General features: G+C 51.6%; 5 protein-coding genes across 5 annotated transcripts; 2 read left to right on the forward strand and 3 right to left on the reverse strand.

The window, feature by feature from the left end:
• Positions 1 to 599: 599 nt before the first annotated feature.
• Positions 600 to 2,411, forward strand: BO87DRAFT_394791 (cytochrome P450; the record flags this gene model as incomplete). Its single annotated transcript, XM_025625148.1, has 5 exons — positions 600 to 831; positions 903 to 1,090; positions 1,150 to 1,274; positions 1,339 to 2,209; positions 2,280 to 2,411. The coding sequence occupies 5 exons, from the start codon at positions 600 to 602 to the stop codon at positions 2,409 to 2,411; spliced, it is 1,548 nt and encodes a 515-aa protein (XP_025482636.1).
• A 662-nt stretch (positions 2,412 to 3,073) lies between these two features.
• Positions 3,074 to 4,561, reverse strand: BO87DRAFT_329267 (SDR family oxidoreductase; the record flags this gene model as incomplete). The annotated part of the gene is made up of 4 exons (XM_025620250.1): positions 3,074 to 3,727; positions 3,795 to 3,977; positions 4,081 to 4,184; positions 4,264 to 4,561. 4 exons carry the CDS (start codon positions 4,559 to 4,561, stop codon positions 3,146 to 3,148), a joined length of 1,167 nt encoding a protein of 388 aa, XP_025482637.1. The 3' UTR covers positions 3,074 to 3,145.
• A 1,825-nt stretch (positions 4,562 to 6,386) lies between these two features.
• BO87DRAFT_404819 (uncharacterized protein) lies at positions 6,387 to 7,804 on the reverse strand (the record flags this gene model as incomplete). The annotated part of the gene is made up of 6 exons (XM_025625892.1): positions 6,387 to 6,742; positions 6,810 to 6,871; positions 6,932 to 7,311; positions 7,375 to 7,445; positions 7,508 to 7,544; positions 7,610 to 7,804. The coding sequence occupies 6 exons, from the start codon at positions 7,802 to 7,804 to the stop codon at positions 6,387 to 6,389; spliced, it is 1,101 nt and encodes a 366-aa protein (XP_025482638.1).
• Positions 7,805 to 8,413: 609 nt separating this feature from the next.
• BO87DRAFT_456851 (trichothecene efflux pump) lies at positions 8,414 to 10,685 on the forward strand (the record flags this gene model as incomplete). The annotated part of the gene is made up of 9 exons (XM_025628760.1): positions 8,414 to 8,599; positions 8,652 to 8,685; positions 8,768 to 8,820; positions 8,889 to 9,390; positions 9,452 to 9,544; positions 9,611 to 9,725; positions 9,780 to 9,846; positions 9,924 to 10,088; positions 10,146 to 10,685. Exons 1-9 carry the CDS (start codon positions 8,450 to 8,452, stop codon positions 10,683 to 10,685), a joined length of 1,719 nt encoding a protein of 572 aa, XP_025482639.1. The 5' UTR covers positions 8,414 to 8,449.
• Positions 10,686 to 11,346: 661 nt separating this feature from the next.
• Positions 11,347 to 15,862, reverse strand: BO87DRAFT_423485 (phospholipid-translocating P-type ATPase domain-containing protein; the record flags this gene model as incomplete). Its single annotated transcript, XM_025627170.1, has 3 exons — positions 11,347 to 12,205; positions 12,266 to 12,495; positions 12,578 to 15,862. 3 exons carry the CDS (start codon positions 15,860 to 15,862, stop codon positions 11,347 to 11,349), a joined length of 4,374 nt encoding a protein of 1,457 aa, XP_025482640.1.
• Positions 15,863 to 17,479: the final 1,617 nt, after the last annotated feature.

A 17,479-nucleotide genomic window follows, 5' to 3' on the forward strand; every position in this document is an offset into this window, starting at 1 on the left:
CAAACTTCGAGCCTGGCAAGTGTCAACTGCTCTCCCGAGAGCTTAACTACGGCCAATAATGGCTCATCGCGACTCGGCAAGCCCACTCCATCAGAGACACTAGGAGCCGTTGGAGGTCCTAAACCCTCGGTCGCGCATTCTTCCCTGCTCATGACTCTTCACTTTGTCCCCGCACCACTAAGGTACGTTGTCGCTGCTCTGACGGACTAGACTGGTCATCGTCTGTCGGCACTGGGGGTTGTTCTTCGAGTGACGCTTGTCAATGGCTCCAGTCTGGTTGGATCGACACTCCGGTCATATTGTCTACCCTCCCAAAGCAATAGCCTCAAGGGTGTTCCTCTCGGATCGAGTCCCGGTACATGATTAGATGGCGCACCACCGCTTCTTCAGTGGTACCACTACGAGGCTAAATGATTCGTCGTCTGGCCACATTTACGTAGGAGAGAGGAGCCTGATGTCGGTGCTGGACCTAGGGCCGGCCTAAGTCCAAAGCTCCCCTCCAACTGCTGTCGATGATCATGTTTTAAGAGCTTGGGGTCGCTTCCCAGTGAATTTTGTTGTCATCTGTCCGCTCGCCGACTACAAAAGCAACAATAATAATGGGTGTGGGTGAAGATCTCCTCTCCAAGGTCACGGCGACCAACGTGATCCTGGGTCTGGTCGCCTATTTGGTTCTTCAATTCGTGTACCAGATCGTTTATTACCACTTTTTCCATCCGTTGGCGAAATTTCCTGGTCCATTCTGGGGCGGCGTCACCCGACTCTGGATTGCATGGCATAATCTGCGCGAGACTGAACTGCAGACAGTATACGATCTCACCAAGAAATACGGTACGCTAAATCATCGTACTACCTGGATAACAAATTGCGAAAGGAATCAAGCCTGACTTCGAGGTTTACAGGCCCCGTAGTCCGCATCACACCCACGCTCCTGCTTGTCAGCGACCCCAAGAAGCTCCCCGACATCTACCATCGCAATGCCGACAAAACGGGACACTACATCACCGGGTCTTTCGGCGAGACCGAGTCTCTGTTCAACATGCGCTCTCACAAGACGCATGCGGCATTCCGGAAGCACATTGCCGGCCCAGTACGCTCAATTCGACCCTCTATTCCTCTTCAGAGCCCACTCGACTGATACCTGCACAGTACAGCTTTAGTAACGTCAAGCGCATGGAGCCGCTCCTCGATGCCCACATTGAGCATTGGCTACAGAAAATCGACGAGAGGTTCGCCCGCACGGGCGCTGGTTTCGACTTCTCATGGTGGGCAGTGTGAGTGCCGTGCCATTCTTGGACCCTCCACATCATCCCGCAGGCCTTACTAACATCTCCCCAGCTATATGGCATACGACATTATCAGCGAGGTCGGCTTCGGTGCGCCCTTCGGTTTTGTTGAGCAAGGGCAAGACGTCGGCGGTCTGGTACAAGGCTTTCACGATGGCCTCCCAGCATTCGGTCTTCTGGCGCGTCTCCACCCCTTCACCAGCTGGATGAAGACGACCTTCATGAAGAAGTACCTAGTTGCGACTCCCCAAGATGACTCGGGCATCGGAGTCCTAATGCGCTTTCGCGACCGACTCATCGACCAGCGCCTGCGCGATCTCGAAGAAAAGAAGGACATCGGCCGGATCGATCTTCTCCAGACCTTCCTCGAGGCCCGCACCGAAGAGGGCAAGCCCCTAGACATGGAGTATATCCGGGCAGAGGTCCTTTTGGTTCTTCTTGCTGGCGCCGACACCACCGGAACTGTCTTTCAAGCGCTGGTATATAACCTCATCATCCACACAGAGGTGTACGAGCGCATGATGGCCGAGATCGATGGTGCTGCCCGAAAGGGCCTCATCAGTCCAATGGCCCAGTACCAAGAGATTGTCGAGCACTTACCTTACTATGCCGCGTGTGTCCGCGAGACCTTGCGCCTGAACCCCTCCGCGCCAAACCTCTTCCCTCGATATGTCTCCGAACCGGGTATCGATCTTTATGGCCAGTTCGCGCCCGCAGGCACGGAGATCTCGTCTAACCCATGGATCGTCCACCGCGATCAGGAGGTGTTTGGCGCTGATGCGAATGTGTTCAACCCAGAGCGTTGGCTGGACGCGGAGCGTGCCAAGCTCATGAACAAGTATCTGTTTACTTTTGGTTACGGGACGCGAGTATGTTTGGGCAAGGATATTGCCATGATGGAGCTGTTCAAGGGTCCTTTGCAGGTTTGTACCTCCCCATCCCAACCCTCACAATCTTTCAAATTCATTCGTTGTCTGATTCACTGGGACACAGCTCTTCCGCAATTTCAAGCTTCACTCTATTGCCGGCAAACCTTCCGCGCATTTTGTGATCAAGGGAGGCGTGGGATTCTGGCGTGATATGTGGGTAACGGTTGACAAGCGGGGGGGCGTGAAGGCGATGTAGCTGTTTCAATTCGTCTAATATCAATCTTCTCACCTTGGTTCTCTTTCAATACTGGCTGTTGTCCCCTCTATTTATTCATGGCGGGCTTGCGTCTGGGGTTGTGTAGTCGTAATCACTATGACTAAAACTGAGTACTAAAGTGGGCTCAAATCTCGGCATTCGCGATATATATCTTAGACTACATTAGAGGAGGAGTGACTGGATATAGACCAGCAGTCTCAATAATAGTAGTACTAGAAAGAGGATTAGCGAGATAATGGGGTATTCAAGAAGTTTGAAGTTCTTACTGTTTATGTCAGGCTGCCACTATGCTACTACTGAGTAAGATAAAAAATGTTTACGGATTCCCAAAAGTCTCTTACATAGATTCAGACTTGCCTGCTGGTAGTATTTGTATAGAAATCAGGCTGTGGTGTTGGAAACAGAATCGTTCGTTTTACATGGCTGTCAGTGAGTGGTGTGAGTTATGCTGAAGAAAAGATCATAGTTGTCATCGGAAGCCTGTATACTAAACATCTGGCACCATTGAAAGCTTGACTGGATTTGAATCATACACTTCATTAATCAATCGATCTATGCTTGGCTGGTACATTCATGAACTATTATACTATTCCAGCTTCTGTATAATAGCCAGTGACCTAATTGATCACACCACCACCATCGTCAGCATTACCTATAGTCTCTTTACACTTATATGACACTACCAGACCAGAATGGAAAAGGAAAATGTCTATCTACAACATTATCCCCATTTCCCTCACCCTCTCAAATGCCCCAAACCACGACGTTTTCGTATCCATCTCCTCATCAAATCCAATCTCCCTCGCCCTCCCTAAATCAAACGGGCGATCGAAATCCATCAATCTCAGACTCCCCATTCTGGCACCCGGATTATGCATACTGCGATAAATCACCTCCTCTTTCACCCCTTCCCTCTCACTACACAATTGTCTCAGTTTCTCCCAGTTCCGATCCATGTACTCCGTCGGGTGCAAGGAACCCTCCTCAGGCCCCACACCTTCCAACCCGAAATACGATGCCAGGATTGGCCATCGCTCGGACCATGCGACGGGGCGTGCGCTGTCCGCGATATTGAATGCTCGGGTATGGACCTTTTCGCGCGGTTGGAGGGAAGCGTGGATGCAGAACCGCGCGATTATGTCTTGGTTGGAGTCGGTTGATTGGAGGGTCCAGGTTGTGCTGTTGCCGGGGAAGGGAACGCGGGCGTTGGGGCCTTCGAGGGCGCGGTAGAGGGAGAGGTAGATGCCCATTGTTTGAGCCATGCAGTTTGCATTGCCGAAGGGGGCGAGGCCGACCTTTTCATGGGTTTTCGGTTAGCGTGTTGGGGGGCAGGGGAAGTGGTGGAAGGGGGTGGCGACGTACTATCACGTCCGGACGGACTTCACACCATGACCAGGTCTTTCCGATGCAGAGTTCATGCAGAAGGTCGACTTCGTGATAGTAGAAGAGGTCTTTGGCGTATTCGGCTGGCACGCGGGGGAGGTCTTCCTTCAGGGGTATTTGGTTTCGGAAGGGGAATTTGTCGAGGAGGTAGACGCCGTATGCCTGTTGGATATGATGGTTGTTGTTAGCTTCTTACACATGAAAGATCATGTATTATAATATGGATATGCAGGTGGCTTGCCTTTGTTCCAGTAATAAGAGTAACAAAAGACAATTTTGGAGAGAGAGTCTCCAACGTCTGTACAGCAGCTCGAAGCATCTCCTTATTCAGTCGACATTCTTCGGCGGGGACATCGCTGGCACGATATGCTGCACAGATATTGAAACCCACACGGTTAGACGCACTAACATAATCTATATGCATGCAATCAGGAAGGCGCCTACATACCTGCATAGTACACGTGGCTGATCGTATCAACAGATGAGATCTTCTCCGCCAGGGTCTTCTTCAGCGCTGCATCATCGCCCGCCAGGAGGTCCACGCCGGAGACAATCTGGAGACGATCATCTGTTGGCCACTGGGCGTCCCCGGCTGTGAATGCACGGTTCGCAACCGCTGTCACCCTGCTGAATGTACCTGGGGCTGGGTAGTCGGTAAGTAGCTGGTTGACTAGGGCCCAGCCGTTGATGCCTGAACAGCCGAACACGATAGCATGGTGTCCTTGAGAGGGTTGGGACTGCTGCATGATGAGTCTAGCGAGAGGAGTAACCAGGGGCCTAAATTGTGTCTCGGGAAGGACTCATCAGGGAGACAGCACACAGGTCCATGGATCAAGGACGAAAGGGTCTGGTCTGATTCCAGGGGATGCCATGATGGCTCCCAATTTACCCAGATACCCTGGCCCAGTGCAGAACGCTGTACACATCGGACTGCTGTCCAGGCCAATCGGTTAATTGCTTCTTAGCTTACCTTTATTATGCCTATGGGAAACCGCGGACTGGCATCAATCCATCATGGTGGGGACAACCAACGGACTCGTGCCAGAATCCGCCACGCTAAACGCTCCGGGGAGATACGCCGCGGCGTAGTAAAGGCCCAATAGAGTGACACTGACTTAGTAGGTCATTGGTGGCGTCAGAATGAGACGTATCGCGTTAGCAGTGATCTTTTCGCTTACTATGTCGTCGACTGCACTACGGCCCTCGGATGCGAACATGGGATTTCTGATTGGTTGTAAACTGGCTTACAGAAGCGGACACGTCCAGCATAAATGATCCCTTTAGTGAACAGAGAAACTGCGGGTTTGGTGGGTCGATAACTTTGTCTGGCGCGCGGAAGAAGGATAAGCACAGATGACATCTGATACAAGGAACATGAGGTCTTACCAGGTACTACCGGAAAAGGGAAAGCCGGAGAGAAGGCGTGCGATTCAAATATACAGCTTCAGCCTTTGTGAGAGAAAATGGTTTGATTGATGGACTACGAGCCAAGACGCTTGTGTCAGCTACTAAATAGCTTTAATCAACTTGGCTTCCCCTGCCCTCGTGGCTTGGCATCCCACGGCTGGCTCCTGCGATTTCTCGGGGATTTATGATCGGCCGAGACAAGCCCGCTCTAAGGCCACCATGCTTGGCTTGGATATAGTTGAGGGAAGCGAAAGATTCGATTGTTTATCCTTTCTGACCATTGTTGAGGAAGGGGGTGGCTGGCGGAAGACAGATTTCTACTAATCGGGTAAAACACCCCCTCATTCTCGAGCTGATTATCTCCGATGTCCATGCAACACCTACAGGGGCAAACAGCGCCCTGGGGCGCTTTACGTACCAAGACACAGCAGGTCTAGGGAAGCCCGGTTCGTGGCCTCAGTAGTACAGGCTAGCCAACTAGTCACGCTGGCCAACGCATATACGACACCGGTAGATAACCGACAGCATGCTCGTTGCCTCAGCAAGTAAAGGATGCTTGATCCTGGGCGTTTCTATTGGACTCGGAGGTCGTGGAAGCTAAAAGCACCACGCTAAGTGGGCCATTTCGATATTAAGCTTGAAATTGCTTGTCCCGCGGATCAGTGGAAAGACAACCCGTCGATTCACGAGCTTCAAACTTATCATTGAGAGGGCTCGAGAAAACCCTACTTGAATGATATCTTAATCCGATTTCATAGAGCTTACTGGCAGCCAGCCCATCGTATGAATCAAATATCTCTTTGCTCTCCCACCAGGGATTACATTATATTTTCGACCAAGGTCACCTTCCCCGGAAGTCGTCCGCGGGTGGTTGATGGTTTTTTCCTTCTCGGGGAAACCTTTCCGAATGGGCCCACCTCACATGCCCTAAAGACGACCTCAGCGCTAAGATTCAATGGCTTCTCGACATTAACCCTTGGTCGCGGTCACGCATGGTGCCATTAGAGCTAGTTACGTTGATCGATGAGTGCGTGTGCTAACTTGGTAATTGCTCCGCACACACATTGCAGGTAATGACGAACCCGATAGTTTGAGATCACAAATTCATAGACATTATAGATAATATAAGAAATCTGTAGAGAAATAATCGAACTATACCACATATCAATCACTTTCATTTACACTCACATCCGTGGTGACTTGAATGCCTTCATGAGCCCCGATAATCCGCTCCTCTGAGCCATTGCGACTAGCTTCAACATCGGCCCGGCTCTGCCCCGTCATAGTATTCAGTTTGATACTCTGGTGTCCAATGATGGATCGCCCATTATTGGTCCGACGCGTCGATGTCCCATACATCTTCGACCGACCGGTCGAGTCGCCCTTGCTGGAAAGTCCGAGTAGCCGTTGTAAAGCAGGAAAGCGGAAGCTAATGAGCGATTTAAAAGAAGGGATGCAGGCGATGAAGATGGCCACAGCCACTTCGACACTAGACCAATTGAGAGTATTGACAAGTGTCCCTGTTCATGTAGCAAATGGGTCATTAGCCGCAGCACACGCAAGGGTCCAACGGGAGGGGCAACACACAGGTGTGGTCCTCAGAAAAATTGCTTATGTACGTCGCTCGAATTATACTCGTCACGGAGACCCTATAAATCGCGGTTATTCGTAACCCCTAGGTGGTTTCCAGCTAAGGGGAACCAGCATACAGCACACCCAATCCAAACATCATCACCAGCCCGGCTCGTTTGCCTAATGTCATATTCAATTGCATCACTTTCGGAAGAGGGAGAGCGAAGAGCGCTAGATCAGTAGCCAAGCGGATCCCGAAGGAGATGTAGTAGAAGGCCGTCAGAGATAAACATTGGCCTTTGACGTTGCCGCTAGCATCCCATGCTTTGTGTATCGGTGAGCATTGAAAAATCACGACGAATGTTTCCTCGATTGTTTCAGCGACAAGGAGGCCCATGAGACTCCAGCAAGCAATTCGAAACGCCTTTCCAGGGAAGATCTGCAGGTAAAGGAGGCAGAATGAGACCTTGACGGTGCCGAGGGCGAGAAGATACGCAATCATGCTGACAAAGTCGAGCTGTAATTCAATGAGAATTCAATCAGCACATGAACAGTCTCGTTTTTTTAGTGTATTTTTAACCTTTAGAAACATTTCCAGCTTCTCCGAGCTATGTATCGTCGCAATGTGTTTTCCGTAGCCATATCGGGTCACTGTCGGAGGAGACCTGTCAACTCTATTCATTGGTGTATGAATTTGATTCATGGCGGCTTACTCCAGATACACACAAAGCACAGGACGAAAGTGAAGATCTTTAGCAATCAAGTGTCAGTAACTGGGAGAGCATGAGCGAATTCAACAGGGCCAGGAAGCGTACCCAGCTGGCCACACATAAAACATCATCAAAGTTTATCCCTGAGAGGTAGCGAAGTCGGACGAACAGACGGACTGAAAGCCCAGCGGTCGCAATCACGAGAAGGACGATGTTGCAGGCAATAATTGACGACACTCGAGATGCCCTCAAGTCGACTGGAGGGTCAGTCGACGACGCCTCCTTCCATACGACTTCCATGGAAGGGTGTCTATGTGGCCTGGCGAGAACGAAAGAAGGGCGAGGGAAGTCGCAGTCCGGGTCAGATTCCAGAGAGCCTACATTTGCGGGGGCATTTCGAAACGTTATGTCTTCAGATACATCATTAGTGCTAGGTGCAGGATGCAGGATTCAGGATGCTGGGATGGGATTTCGCCGAGCGACCCGTCTCGAGGTTTCGGTTGGCTAAATGAGGAGACCACAATCCATGGACATTAATCCTCTGGAGACGATCTGAGCAATACTGGTCCTGGCCATATGGTAAAGAACAATTTACGTGCTCCACCCGCTCCCAGGGACGGAAATGCTAGTTATCCAACTAATATGGCGCCGTGACACCGTCGGACTCCACGAACGCACTAGGCAGGGATCACAAAGTGCCCTAATTTCACCCCTCTCGAATCGGACTTTTTCAGATGGTTTGATGCCCTCGACTGGGTCCAGGCCAGTCGTTCCCATTCCGATTCGTCATGGCTTCAATTCTGCGCCGGCGTCTGCTGCTTTATCCGCAATTTCTCTTCCCACGTTTTAACCGGCTTTTCTTTTAATTCTACCCCCCTGTCTCCTTCCTTTCCTCATTCTTTTTCGCAGGTCCGCTTCCGCCAGTGATTTTTGTAAGGCAGGATAATGGACCAAAAAAATGTCGGTGAGCTAACGGCCACCCCTGTCGACTTAGATGAACTGCCGGCCGGATACTACTGCAGTAAGAACTTTGTCGGCTCTCTCATTGCCGTGTGCTTGATGGCCATCAGTCTCTACCTGGGCTATGTCTTACCAGTCAGTCTCTCCATTTATTACTACAGCAAGCCTGTCGCTGACTATCAAATAGGTAAACAGCTTGAGCGCTATTAATGCTGACCTGGGTAAGTTGATCTCCCCTCTAAAGCTGGACTACCTGGAATTATCAGCCAACAGTTGCTGACTGACTGTTTTTTTTACTTGCAGGGCCGGACCCCAGTTACAGCTTGATCTCGACCGTCTTCACACTAATCTCCGGAGTATGAGCATCTTTCTTCTGTTAAAATATGCTCCATCCAAGTATAAAAACTTGCTAAGCACACTTTAGGTCGGCCTCCTCTTGGTAGGTCGCTTAGGAGACCTTTTTGGTCGCCGATACATTCTGATCGGAGGGCAACTACTCGGCCTCATCGGCTCCATAGTCTGCGCAACAGCCAAAACCGTTCCCACCGTCATCGGTGGCAGTGTCCTCTGCGGTCTGGCTGCTGCAGTGCAATTGACTTTCAGCTTCGTGATCGCTGAGCTGGTCCCCAACCGTGCTCGTCCGGTTGTCAACGCCGGCATCTTCGTCACAACGCTGCCATTCTCTGCGTTCGGTTCTCTGATTGCAGATCTGTTCATCGCCAACACCGCCCGCTCCTGGCGCTGGACCTACTACCTGAACATCATCACCTGTGGTCTGTCTATCATTCTGCTGGTTTTGTTCTACTTCCCTCCTGGCTGGGATGCCAAGCGCGGAAATGAGAGCCGCGTCGATGGTCTCAAGAAATTCGACTACATTGGCTTTCTCCTGTACGCCGGCGGATTGATCCTAGTCCTGCTTGGCCTTTGTGAGTCTCCATTTCAGCTTTTACTTGGTTCTTGCAAAGTGCTAACCCGATTTTCTATCAGCATGGGGTGGCACATCATATGCTTGGCACTCAGCCCATGTCGTTGCTGTTCTGGTCATCGGATTCGTCTGCTTGCTTGCTTTTGCTCTATATGGTACGTGAGCCAGCCATGTACCGCAGACTACTTAGTAAACTGACTCACTCCCTTCCCAATCAACAGAAATCTTCGTTCCCTTGCAGCAGCCCCTCCTCCCCATGTCCTTACTCCGAAACCGTGGATACGCCGGTGCGGTGTGCTCGGCCCTAGTAGGAAACATGGTCTACTTCTCCATGAGGTACGCTTATATCCCCAATCGCCTTGACGTCAATCTAATTACAAATCATTACAGTCTCCTCTGGCCAACAGCCATCACCGCCCTCTACACCACCGATACCATCAAAACTGGCTGGCTCTCAGTGAGTGACCCTCCCCTATCACCCCCCCAGACCACCCCCCAGACCACCCATTCCCTCTAACCGCATCCCACACACAGATCTCCACGGGCACCGGTGTCATTGTCGGCGAAGTCGCTGCCGGCATCCTAATGAAACCCGTGGGATACACAAAATACCAACTGATCATAACCACTCTAATGATCACCGCATTCTCGGGCGCCTTGGCATCCATTAACCAATACCGCCAGGCATACGGTATCGCAGTACGCTTATCCTCATGTCGTCCCATCCTCACAATGTTACTAAGATAGATCAAATAGTTCACCGCCGTCGGCGGCTTCTGGGTCGGCTACCTTGAACTGATAACCATAATCATGTGTCCCTTGTACTGCTCGCCCCAAGACATCGGCCTCGCAAGCGGCTTCCTCGGCTCCGCCAAGCAAGTCGCCGGCACCATCGCCACCGCCATCTACGTCGCCATCCTGGACAACCGCATCGCGGTGGACTTGCCGCGCGATGTGTCTGCCGCCGCGTTGAATGCTGGTTTACCTTCATCGTCGCTGACAAATCTGCTTGAGGCGGTGTCAGCGGGGACGACGGCCGCGTATGACGCTGTCCCCGGCATGACGGCGAGTATTCTGGGGAAGGTGACAGAGGCGGTGAAGACGGCGTATTCGCAGTCGTTTCGCACGGTGTTTTTGGCGAGTATTGCGTTTGGTGGGTTGTCTGTGATTGCGGCGTGTTTCGCCGAGGGGGTAGATGCGAGGTTTACAAAGGATGTGGCGGCGAAATTGGGGGGTGTGGATGGGGATGGGAAGGGAGGGAGTGAGGAGAAGTTGAAAGATGGAGGGGAGGTTTAGATGTGTATGTGGGTACTATATTTGGCATGATATATTTGGGTCATATTCACGAGCTTGAATTACAGTTTCTTTGATCCCTGGTTGACTATAGAGGGGGCTAATCGTATGCTGAAAAGTCATGTAATTCACTAATAGATGGCTGTCTATATTACAACACTGCGTTGTGTGTATATATCCGAGGTCGGTATAAACAAGGGAAAGGAAATAAGCTGTTCACGATCGTAAAGAAATTCAGACATTATGTGGTTGAACAAAGACGAAGCACGCCAGCACGGATGCCGAATAGGCAAGCCAGATTTGGCTGAGCTCGAAGGGGTAGGTAGGTAGGTGTTATAATCGGCAGGGCGAGACGTGGAAACAAGATAAGGGAAAAACTGAAAATGAAAATGCACCGTGAAGTTGGGGAATACCAATAGAATGAAGAAATTCGAAGGAAAACCGACCAACTCCAGGGTAAACCAAAAAAGAAAAGGAAGTAAGAAGGAATCACACAAAGGTGACAGATAACTTCACAGAAGGCATCAAAGATCGAAAGTAGATAATGAGAAAGTTGCTGAATAGCTTTTGGTCAAATCGCAACGAGTCGGGAGTGGTGCGTATGTATATCGACAGTTTTCGGGGGTGAAGAGAAGAAGCAGGGGAAGGGGCCTCGGACTCTTATCTATACAGGGTATGTCGAGGGGTCGCTTCGGCTTTTGAGTGGACTGTGAGGCATTTGAGGTTCCATGCTAGTGGAATCAACGGCTAGGAGTTGGCTCGAGAAAGCTGATTGGTCTCGACTGGTGCTCTCGGAAGACTCGCGGCGCTGGAGTCCAAAGGCCACGCTGCTCGCGTTGGCGCTGGTCACTTGGCTGCCCAGGTTGGTTGGCGCACCTTGGGCATCGACTAACGGTGCAACAGGTGTCGAGTCCGCCGTGCGGTCAACTCCATTAGGCACGGGGTAGTCGCGCGTGACATGGGGCTGAGGAGTATGGCCTCCGTCCGAGGGAATGGTCGAGGCTTCACTGTCCGATGAAGCTGCCAGCTTGGTGACACCGGGTGGCACGTAGGCTTCGTACTTCTTCAGATGATCGAATTGGCCCAGGATGACTTGTTCACGGACAATGTCGACATCCAGGGGGAAGTAGACCTTCTGGATACACTTGATGACGAATCGTGGGATAAGACACATTACCACGGTCAGAAGGAGGACCACCCAGAATGACAGGGCACCATAAACCTGGCGAGCGGCGCCATAGAATGTCAACGATGACTCAAAGGATGAGTAAACACCAGTCCAGAAGAAGATCAACAGTGAACTGATCGCATTAATCAAGCTGGAGAGCCAATCCCATCGGTACATGTTCATCATCACGTAGGTGTTGCTAGCAACCACAGCACAGGTGGCGACTAGCACACCCACGCGATACCGGTCATCGATGCTGAGTCCGTTTTCTGTTTGGAAATTGGCCACCGAGTACAGCCTGTACGGCATGAAGAAACAAATGATAGATTGGTAAAATCCGTCGAACATGTAGATCCTGATCAACCGTTAGCTTGGTTTCGAGACCGCAGACTTGGGACATAGCAGCCAGACTCACCAGAACTTCAACTGCGTCCACTCCTTACGCTCAATACCCCGCATGTAGAGTTGCGGTACGGCCAGAGATACCCTATCATCGACATCCTGATCGAAGATTCCCATGAAAATGACGGGTAGGGAGGTGAAGGCAACGTTCACCAGGGTAATATACGTGTATTCGAAGAGGTAGGAGCCATCGAAGTTGTCATAAATCGAATACCAGAATAGCGCGAACGTCCACACCAAGTTCTAGGGCAAAATTAGCGTCGGAGCTCTTGAGCCAAGCTAGGACCCGCCGTTCGCTCCAACGGGAACCTGAAGGGTTGCTTACCTTGTAGAAGAAATTGGCCGTCGTCTCGCCCAGCCGCCGATACGACCATCGTCCATGAACGAGAATGAGACGCTGTAGGAATCGGAACTGACCGATGGCGTAATCGGCACACATGACTGCCTGACGACCTTCCTCTCCTGCAATACCTACACCGACATCCGCTTTTTGGATCATGGCGACATCGTTGGCGCCATCTCCAATCGACAAAGCCATGATGTTCAAACCAGTCTTGACCATATCAACAACCGCCGCTTTTTGGGCGGGACTGACACGGCAACAAAGGACGGACTTGCAGCGCCGGCAAAGCAACAGGAATTTCTGCCTCAGGGCATCGTCCAACATCAAACGAAGACAGTCCCCATCGAGGACAAGGGCATGGGTCAATGGGGGTGGCGAGTGGTCCTGGCGTGCCGCGGCTAATTCCTCGTCCGAGCCAGTAATTCCGAACTGTTCGAGTTTGCTGTCCAGCTCCTTGGCAGCCATATCAGAATCTGGAGCACTCAATACCATGATATCCATGTCGTTGTTCAGAAGGTTGCAGGAGTAACCGATATTGATGGCCGTTTCGATCTTATCACCTGTCAAGACCCAGAGCTTGATACCGGCATCAGCCAACAAAGAGATTGTATCGGGCACACCATCCTGCAGCCGATCTTCGATTGCCGTGCCACCCAGGAGCATCAGATCCTGTTCAATAATACCTGCGACCTCATCCAGTTTCTCTTCGCGATCCACAATGGCTGCTGCTGCCACGTCGTGCTTAAGACTCCACTCGCGGTAGAATTCCTCGTCGAGAATACGTTCTGCCACGCAGAGCACACGGAGACCTTCTTGAGCGAAGGTCTCAAGGTGCTGTGAGGTGACATCCCTCAACTGCCGTTGTTGACCAGGAGCCAAGCGAGAGTAAACGACTGTGTCAGCGCCCTTACACAACAGACGGATGGTTCCGTCCGGCATTTGAACGATAACACTCATTCTCTTACGCGTAGAGTTGAACTCCAAGATGTTCAGAATTCTATAACTGCGTTCTTCACCCATGATGTTAACAAGGAGCCTATCTCCCGAGCGACCCATCGCTGTGAACCCACAGTCTCGAGCAGTAGCCACCAAGGCGGCCTCATCGGGAGACTGGGCTTTGAACTCAATTTGCGGGGGATCACCCGGAATCCGTTCCGTAACCACTGTGTGACACAAAGCCAGCGCGGCCATGAAACTCTCGACAGCCTGCTTCTGAGCATCACCGGACGCACCCCCTAGGTCCGCTGCGTACTGAGGCGAGACAAAGGTCAGATTTTCGTCCTTGAGATATGGGTTGTCGTGCAGTTGACGCAGTCGCTGCAGCATTTCCACGCGACCGTCGCTGATACGTTGGCGAGCCTTGGCAGCTTCCTCCTCCACATTCAACAACCCCTGTCGTCTCTGCATTCCCAATTGGGCCTCAGTATAGGCCTCACCGTATGCGACGCCGTTGACCGTACATTTCTTGAACTCCATGACGTTTTGCGTCAAAGTACCTGTTTTATCCGAGAAGATATACTCGATCTGCCCGATGTCATCTGATATGTTCCAGGCCTTTGGGACGCAAGACATCTGAAGCCGCTCGTAATACATGTGCTGGTCGAAGAATATAAAGAGCGCTTGGATCCAGCGCACGATTTCCAGTGAGATGTACAAGGCAATGGGAACCAAGTTCTGAAAGAGAACCACACCCACCCAGAAGGCAACGACACCCTCCACAGCGGGGGATCCACCATAAGAGCCGTATTCGAAGAAAGTTAAGGACGCGTCATCCAGTCCCCAGGCAAAACCGTTGATAAAACCGGATATCAAGCACATGATAAAGAGGATCGCAAAGTTGTAAAGAACGTTCCAGTTCATGTTACGTGCCATTTGTGGTCGCTTAGTCGGAGTGATACCCTGATTCAGCATGATCTTTGATTCCGAACCGGTGAACAAGGCCACACCCAATGCCCACTCTGTGTTCTGAAGGCTGCAGCCACGGAGGAGAATATTGTTTATGGTGATGGGCTCTACCTGTTCCTGGGGCGGCGCCTCGGGATCGTCCTGTTGGTTATAGTAAATGGCACCGCTGAACGAATAGAGATTCGCATGCGGGGGAGGGCTTTCTATAACGAATTCCGCTCTTTCACAGTCGCGAGCATTCCGTACTGCGCGACCACAGTTAAGAGCATGGCGAACCTTCAAATTGGTCTCCCCGTCCAGGTTTTTGGTTTCCACATAGCAGGCACCGTCTGGGTCAGAGGTTGAGAGAATCACCATGTCCGCGGGAATCTGGTCACCGTTGTACAGCCGCACAAAGTCACCGACGTTGACATCCTTCCAATGTTGACGCTTAAAGCGAGCCTGCCCGGAAGCAGTCTTGGTCGGATTGAGGATGTCGCCCTTGACGCGGCCCGAGGCCGCATTTCTGCCGGAATGATCTGCATGATCCGGCCAAACTCCAGAAGCACGGGCATCGAGGGACACGGCCCTCAACTCAATCGGAGAGGTGGGTTCCACGGATGGCCGGGCATCCGCCATCTCAACATCTCCAGCCACGTCTTTGTCGGCGGACTTGCGGCGCACGAGCTTTTTCATGGCACGGTAGGTGAATACGGTGGCCCGAGTACAGGCCTTTTTGAACTTTCGCCAGGCGGACACATTGTCAAGGGTGGCATTGACATTGTGCCAATCGGTCAGACGGTAAACCGGGGAATTGTTGAGTTCGTTATCGGATACCGTTCGCCTCCAGTCCTCGATAGCATCCTTGATCGAAGTGACCACGACGATAATGATCAGGGGAACAGCACTCAGGCCCGGGTCGGCATCTCCGAAGATGGAGAAACACTGCAGAATGATGACGAATAAGAAGTAAAGATTAGCGATGTTGTGGAACTGCAACCACAAGTTCTTCGGGATGAACGTCAATGGCGTGTAGATAGAAGTGCGAATCTTGTTGCGGGGATAAACGTTCTTCAGATTGCCTTCCTCGTCCCGCTCGCTGTCCGGGATGGGAAGGTTAAAGTAGACTTTCCGCGACGAAGCTGTTTCTGTTTCATTGCTTTCTGGCCCTGCGGTTGCTGCATCAGTTATGCTGTTCCGCGTATTACGACGGTTGCCCCGTTCCAGGATGGAGACTCTCTTCCGAAGACCGCTGGCGGCGGTCATGCGTTTTGTCGCCCATCGTGCGCGCTTGGTGGATTTGGCTTCCTGGTCGGGAATCGGAGGAACCTCGTCGGAGGCCCGACTCAGTTCCTCGTCCCCTTTCCCTTGTATGGGATCCATTTACAATGGGTTAAATTCCCGGACTATGTTCAGCGGCGGGCGGCAATCATCGGATCGGTTAGGACGGAGGGACCCTGCGTGAGGCGGCCACGCAGGCCTTCGGGGAGTAATCGCAGCCGCGCAGTTAATTGACCGGATGACGAAGGATAGCGGATTCGAGACAGGGAGCAGAAATTCGTCGCGATAGTCTGCTCCAGACCCAGTCGCTTCTTCGAACCTGACGAACGGCGGGGAGGACAGGCGGGGGGGAAATGGTCGTTCGCGAGATCGCAACGATCGGAGGGTTCGGCGAGGGTAGCAGAAAACCAAGTGTAGCGGAGCTGGCAGGGTAGATCAAGGGCGGACGGGGCTTGACGCGCGTATCGGGAGTGGGTGAGCGACGCGGGAGGTATCGAGGGGCAGTCGAGCGTCAGCAACAGTAAGATGCCAGGAGGTGGAATGCGGAGGGAGGGAGGTGGAAGGAGTCAAAAGAGACAAGATGGCTGGCAGAAAGACCGGGGCTGGAAGGGAAGGAGGAGGCAGTGAGAGTAATACTACTAGTAGTGAGAAGAACTACTAACTAACTAACTAACTAGTCAGTAGAGTGAGGAGGCGAGCTCAAGCCTGAGCCGGGACTGACCGGCGACGGGCCCCAATTCGTGGATGCCGCACTGAGGCAACCCGTCCACTAATCCCCATTGAGCCACTCACAGGCCTCCATCTGGTTAGTACGGGCGCTGACTCAGTCCTTCCCCCGGTCGGCTTAGTTAAGCTGAAGGGGCTTCTTCGGCTTTTCTCTCGCCTTCTGCCTTTAGCTTCTAGTCTTTTTGGCTCGGATTTTAAGGTTTTCCTTCCCATCTTCCGCTATCCGTTCTGTTCTCGGAGTCGGGGTGCCGGAGTCAAGTAGGTCAAAAGGATAAAAAAAGGGTTGGCTCCAGTGGCGTTTTCCCTTGTACCCTGGATCCGCAAGGCTGGGTCGACGTCGATTTTGCTGCTGACGGTTTGCTTAGTAGTATTATTAGCAAGTAACCAACACGAGGTACTATCCAGCATCCGTCCAGTGCTACTGTAAATTGCATTGCCCCTCCTGGACGACGGAGCAGGGTGCTGCTTATCAATCCGGAAAGGACCATCTTGCCTCTTTCAGTATTCTCTTGCGCGGAATATCCGCCGTCATAATGTTAATGCAACATTTATCCAGTACTAGTATTGCTTCCGCTTAGCCAGCTCGGATCTGAACCGATGATCACTTTCTCAATGCAATAATTCATGATTGCTGCTCTGGGAGAGAAGGCTGCGTAGATTATAATACTACTAGTAGTCATACTAAGCACACTAATGCAATGTATCTCCATGGGAATTGGATGTGCCTTGCGCTCAGGGCAGCAGGGTTGATGTGGTAATCTGTGGTTGCATTGAAAGAGTAGTAGTCATCTAAATATATACTCTCGGGAGGAGTTGTCTCAGCCGCATGAGGACTCCAAAGGGTCGGAGGATACTACTAAGCTGACGGAGACTACTAGTAAGCATCACTATTAGATTCTGTTGACTGGAGATAGAATGTTCTCCTTAGCAAAAGTAAAATAATATTATAATTATTAGCCAACATCAAAAGTTGTTCTCCATAGCAGCTGCATA

Source organism: Aspergillus neoniger (assembly GCF_003184625.1).
Source record: "Aspergillus neoniger CBS 115656 unplaced genomic scaffold BO87scaffold_7, whole genome shotgun sequence".
In the NCBI taxonomy this organism is placed as follows: Eukaryota; Fungi; Ascomycota; class Eurotiomycetes; order Eurotiales; family Aspergillaceae; genus Aspergillus; species Aspergillus neoniger.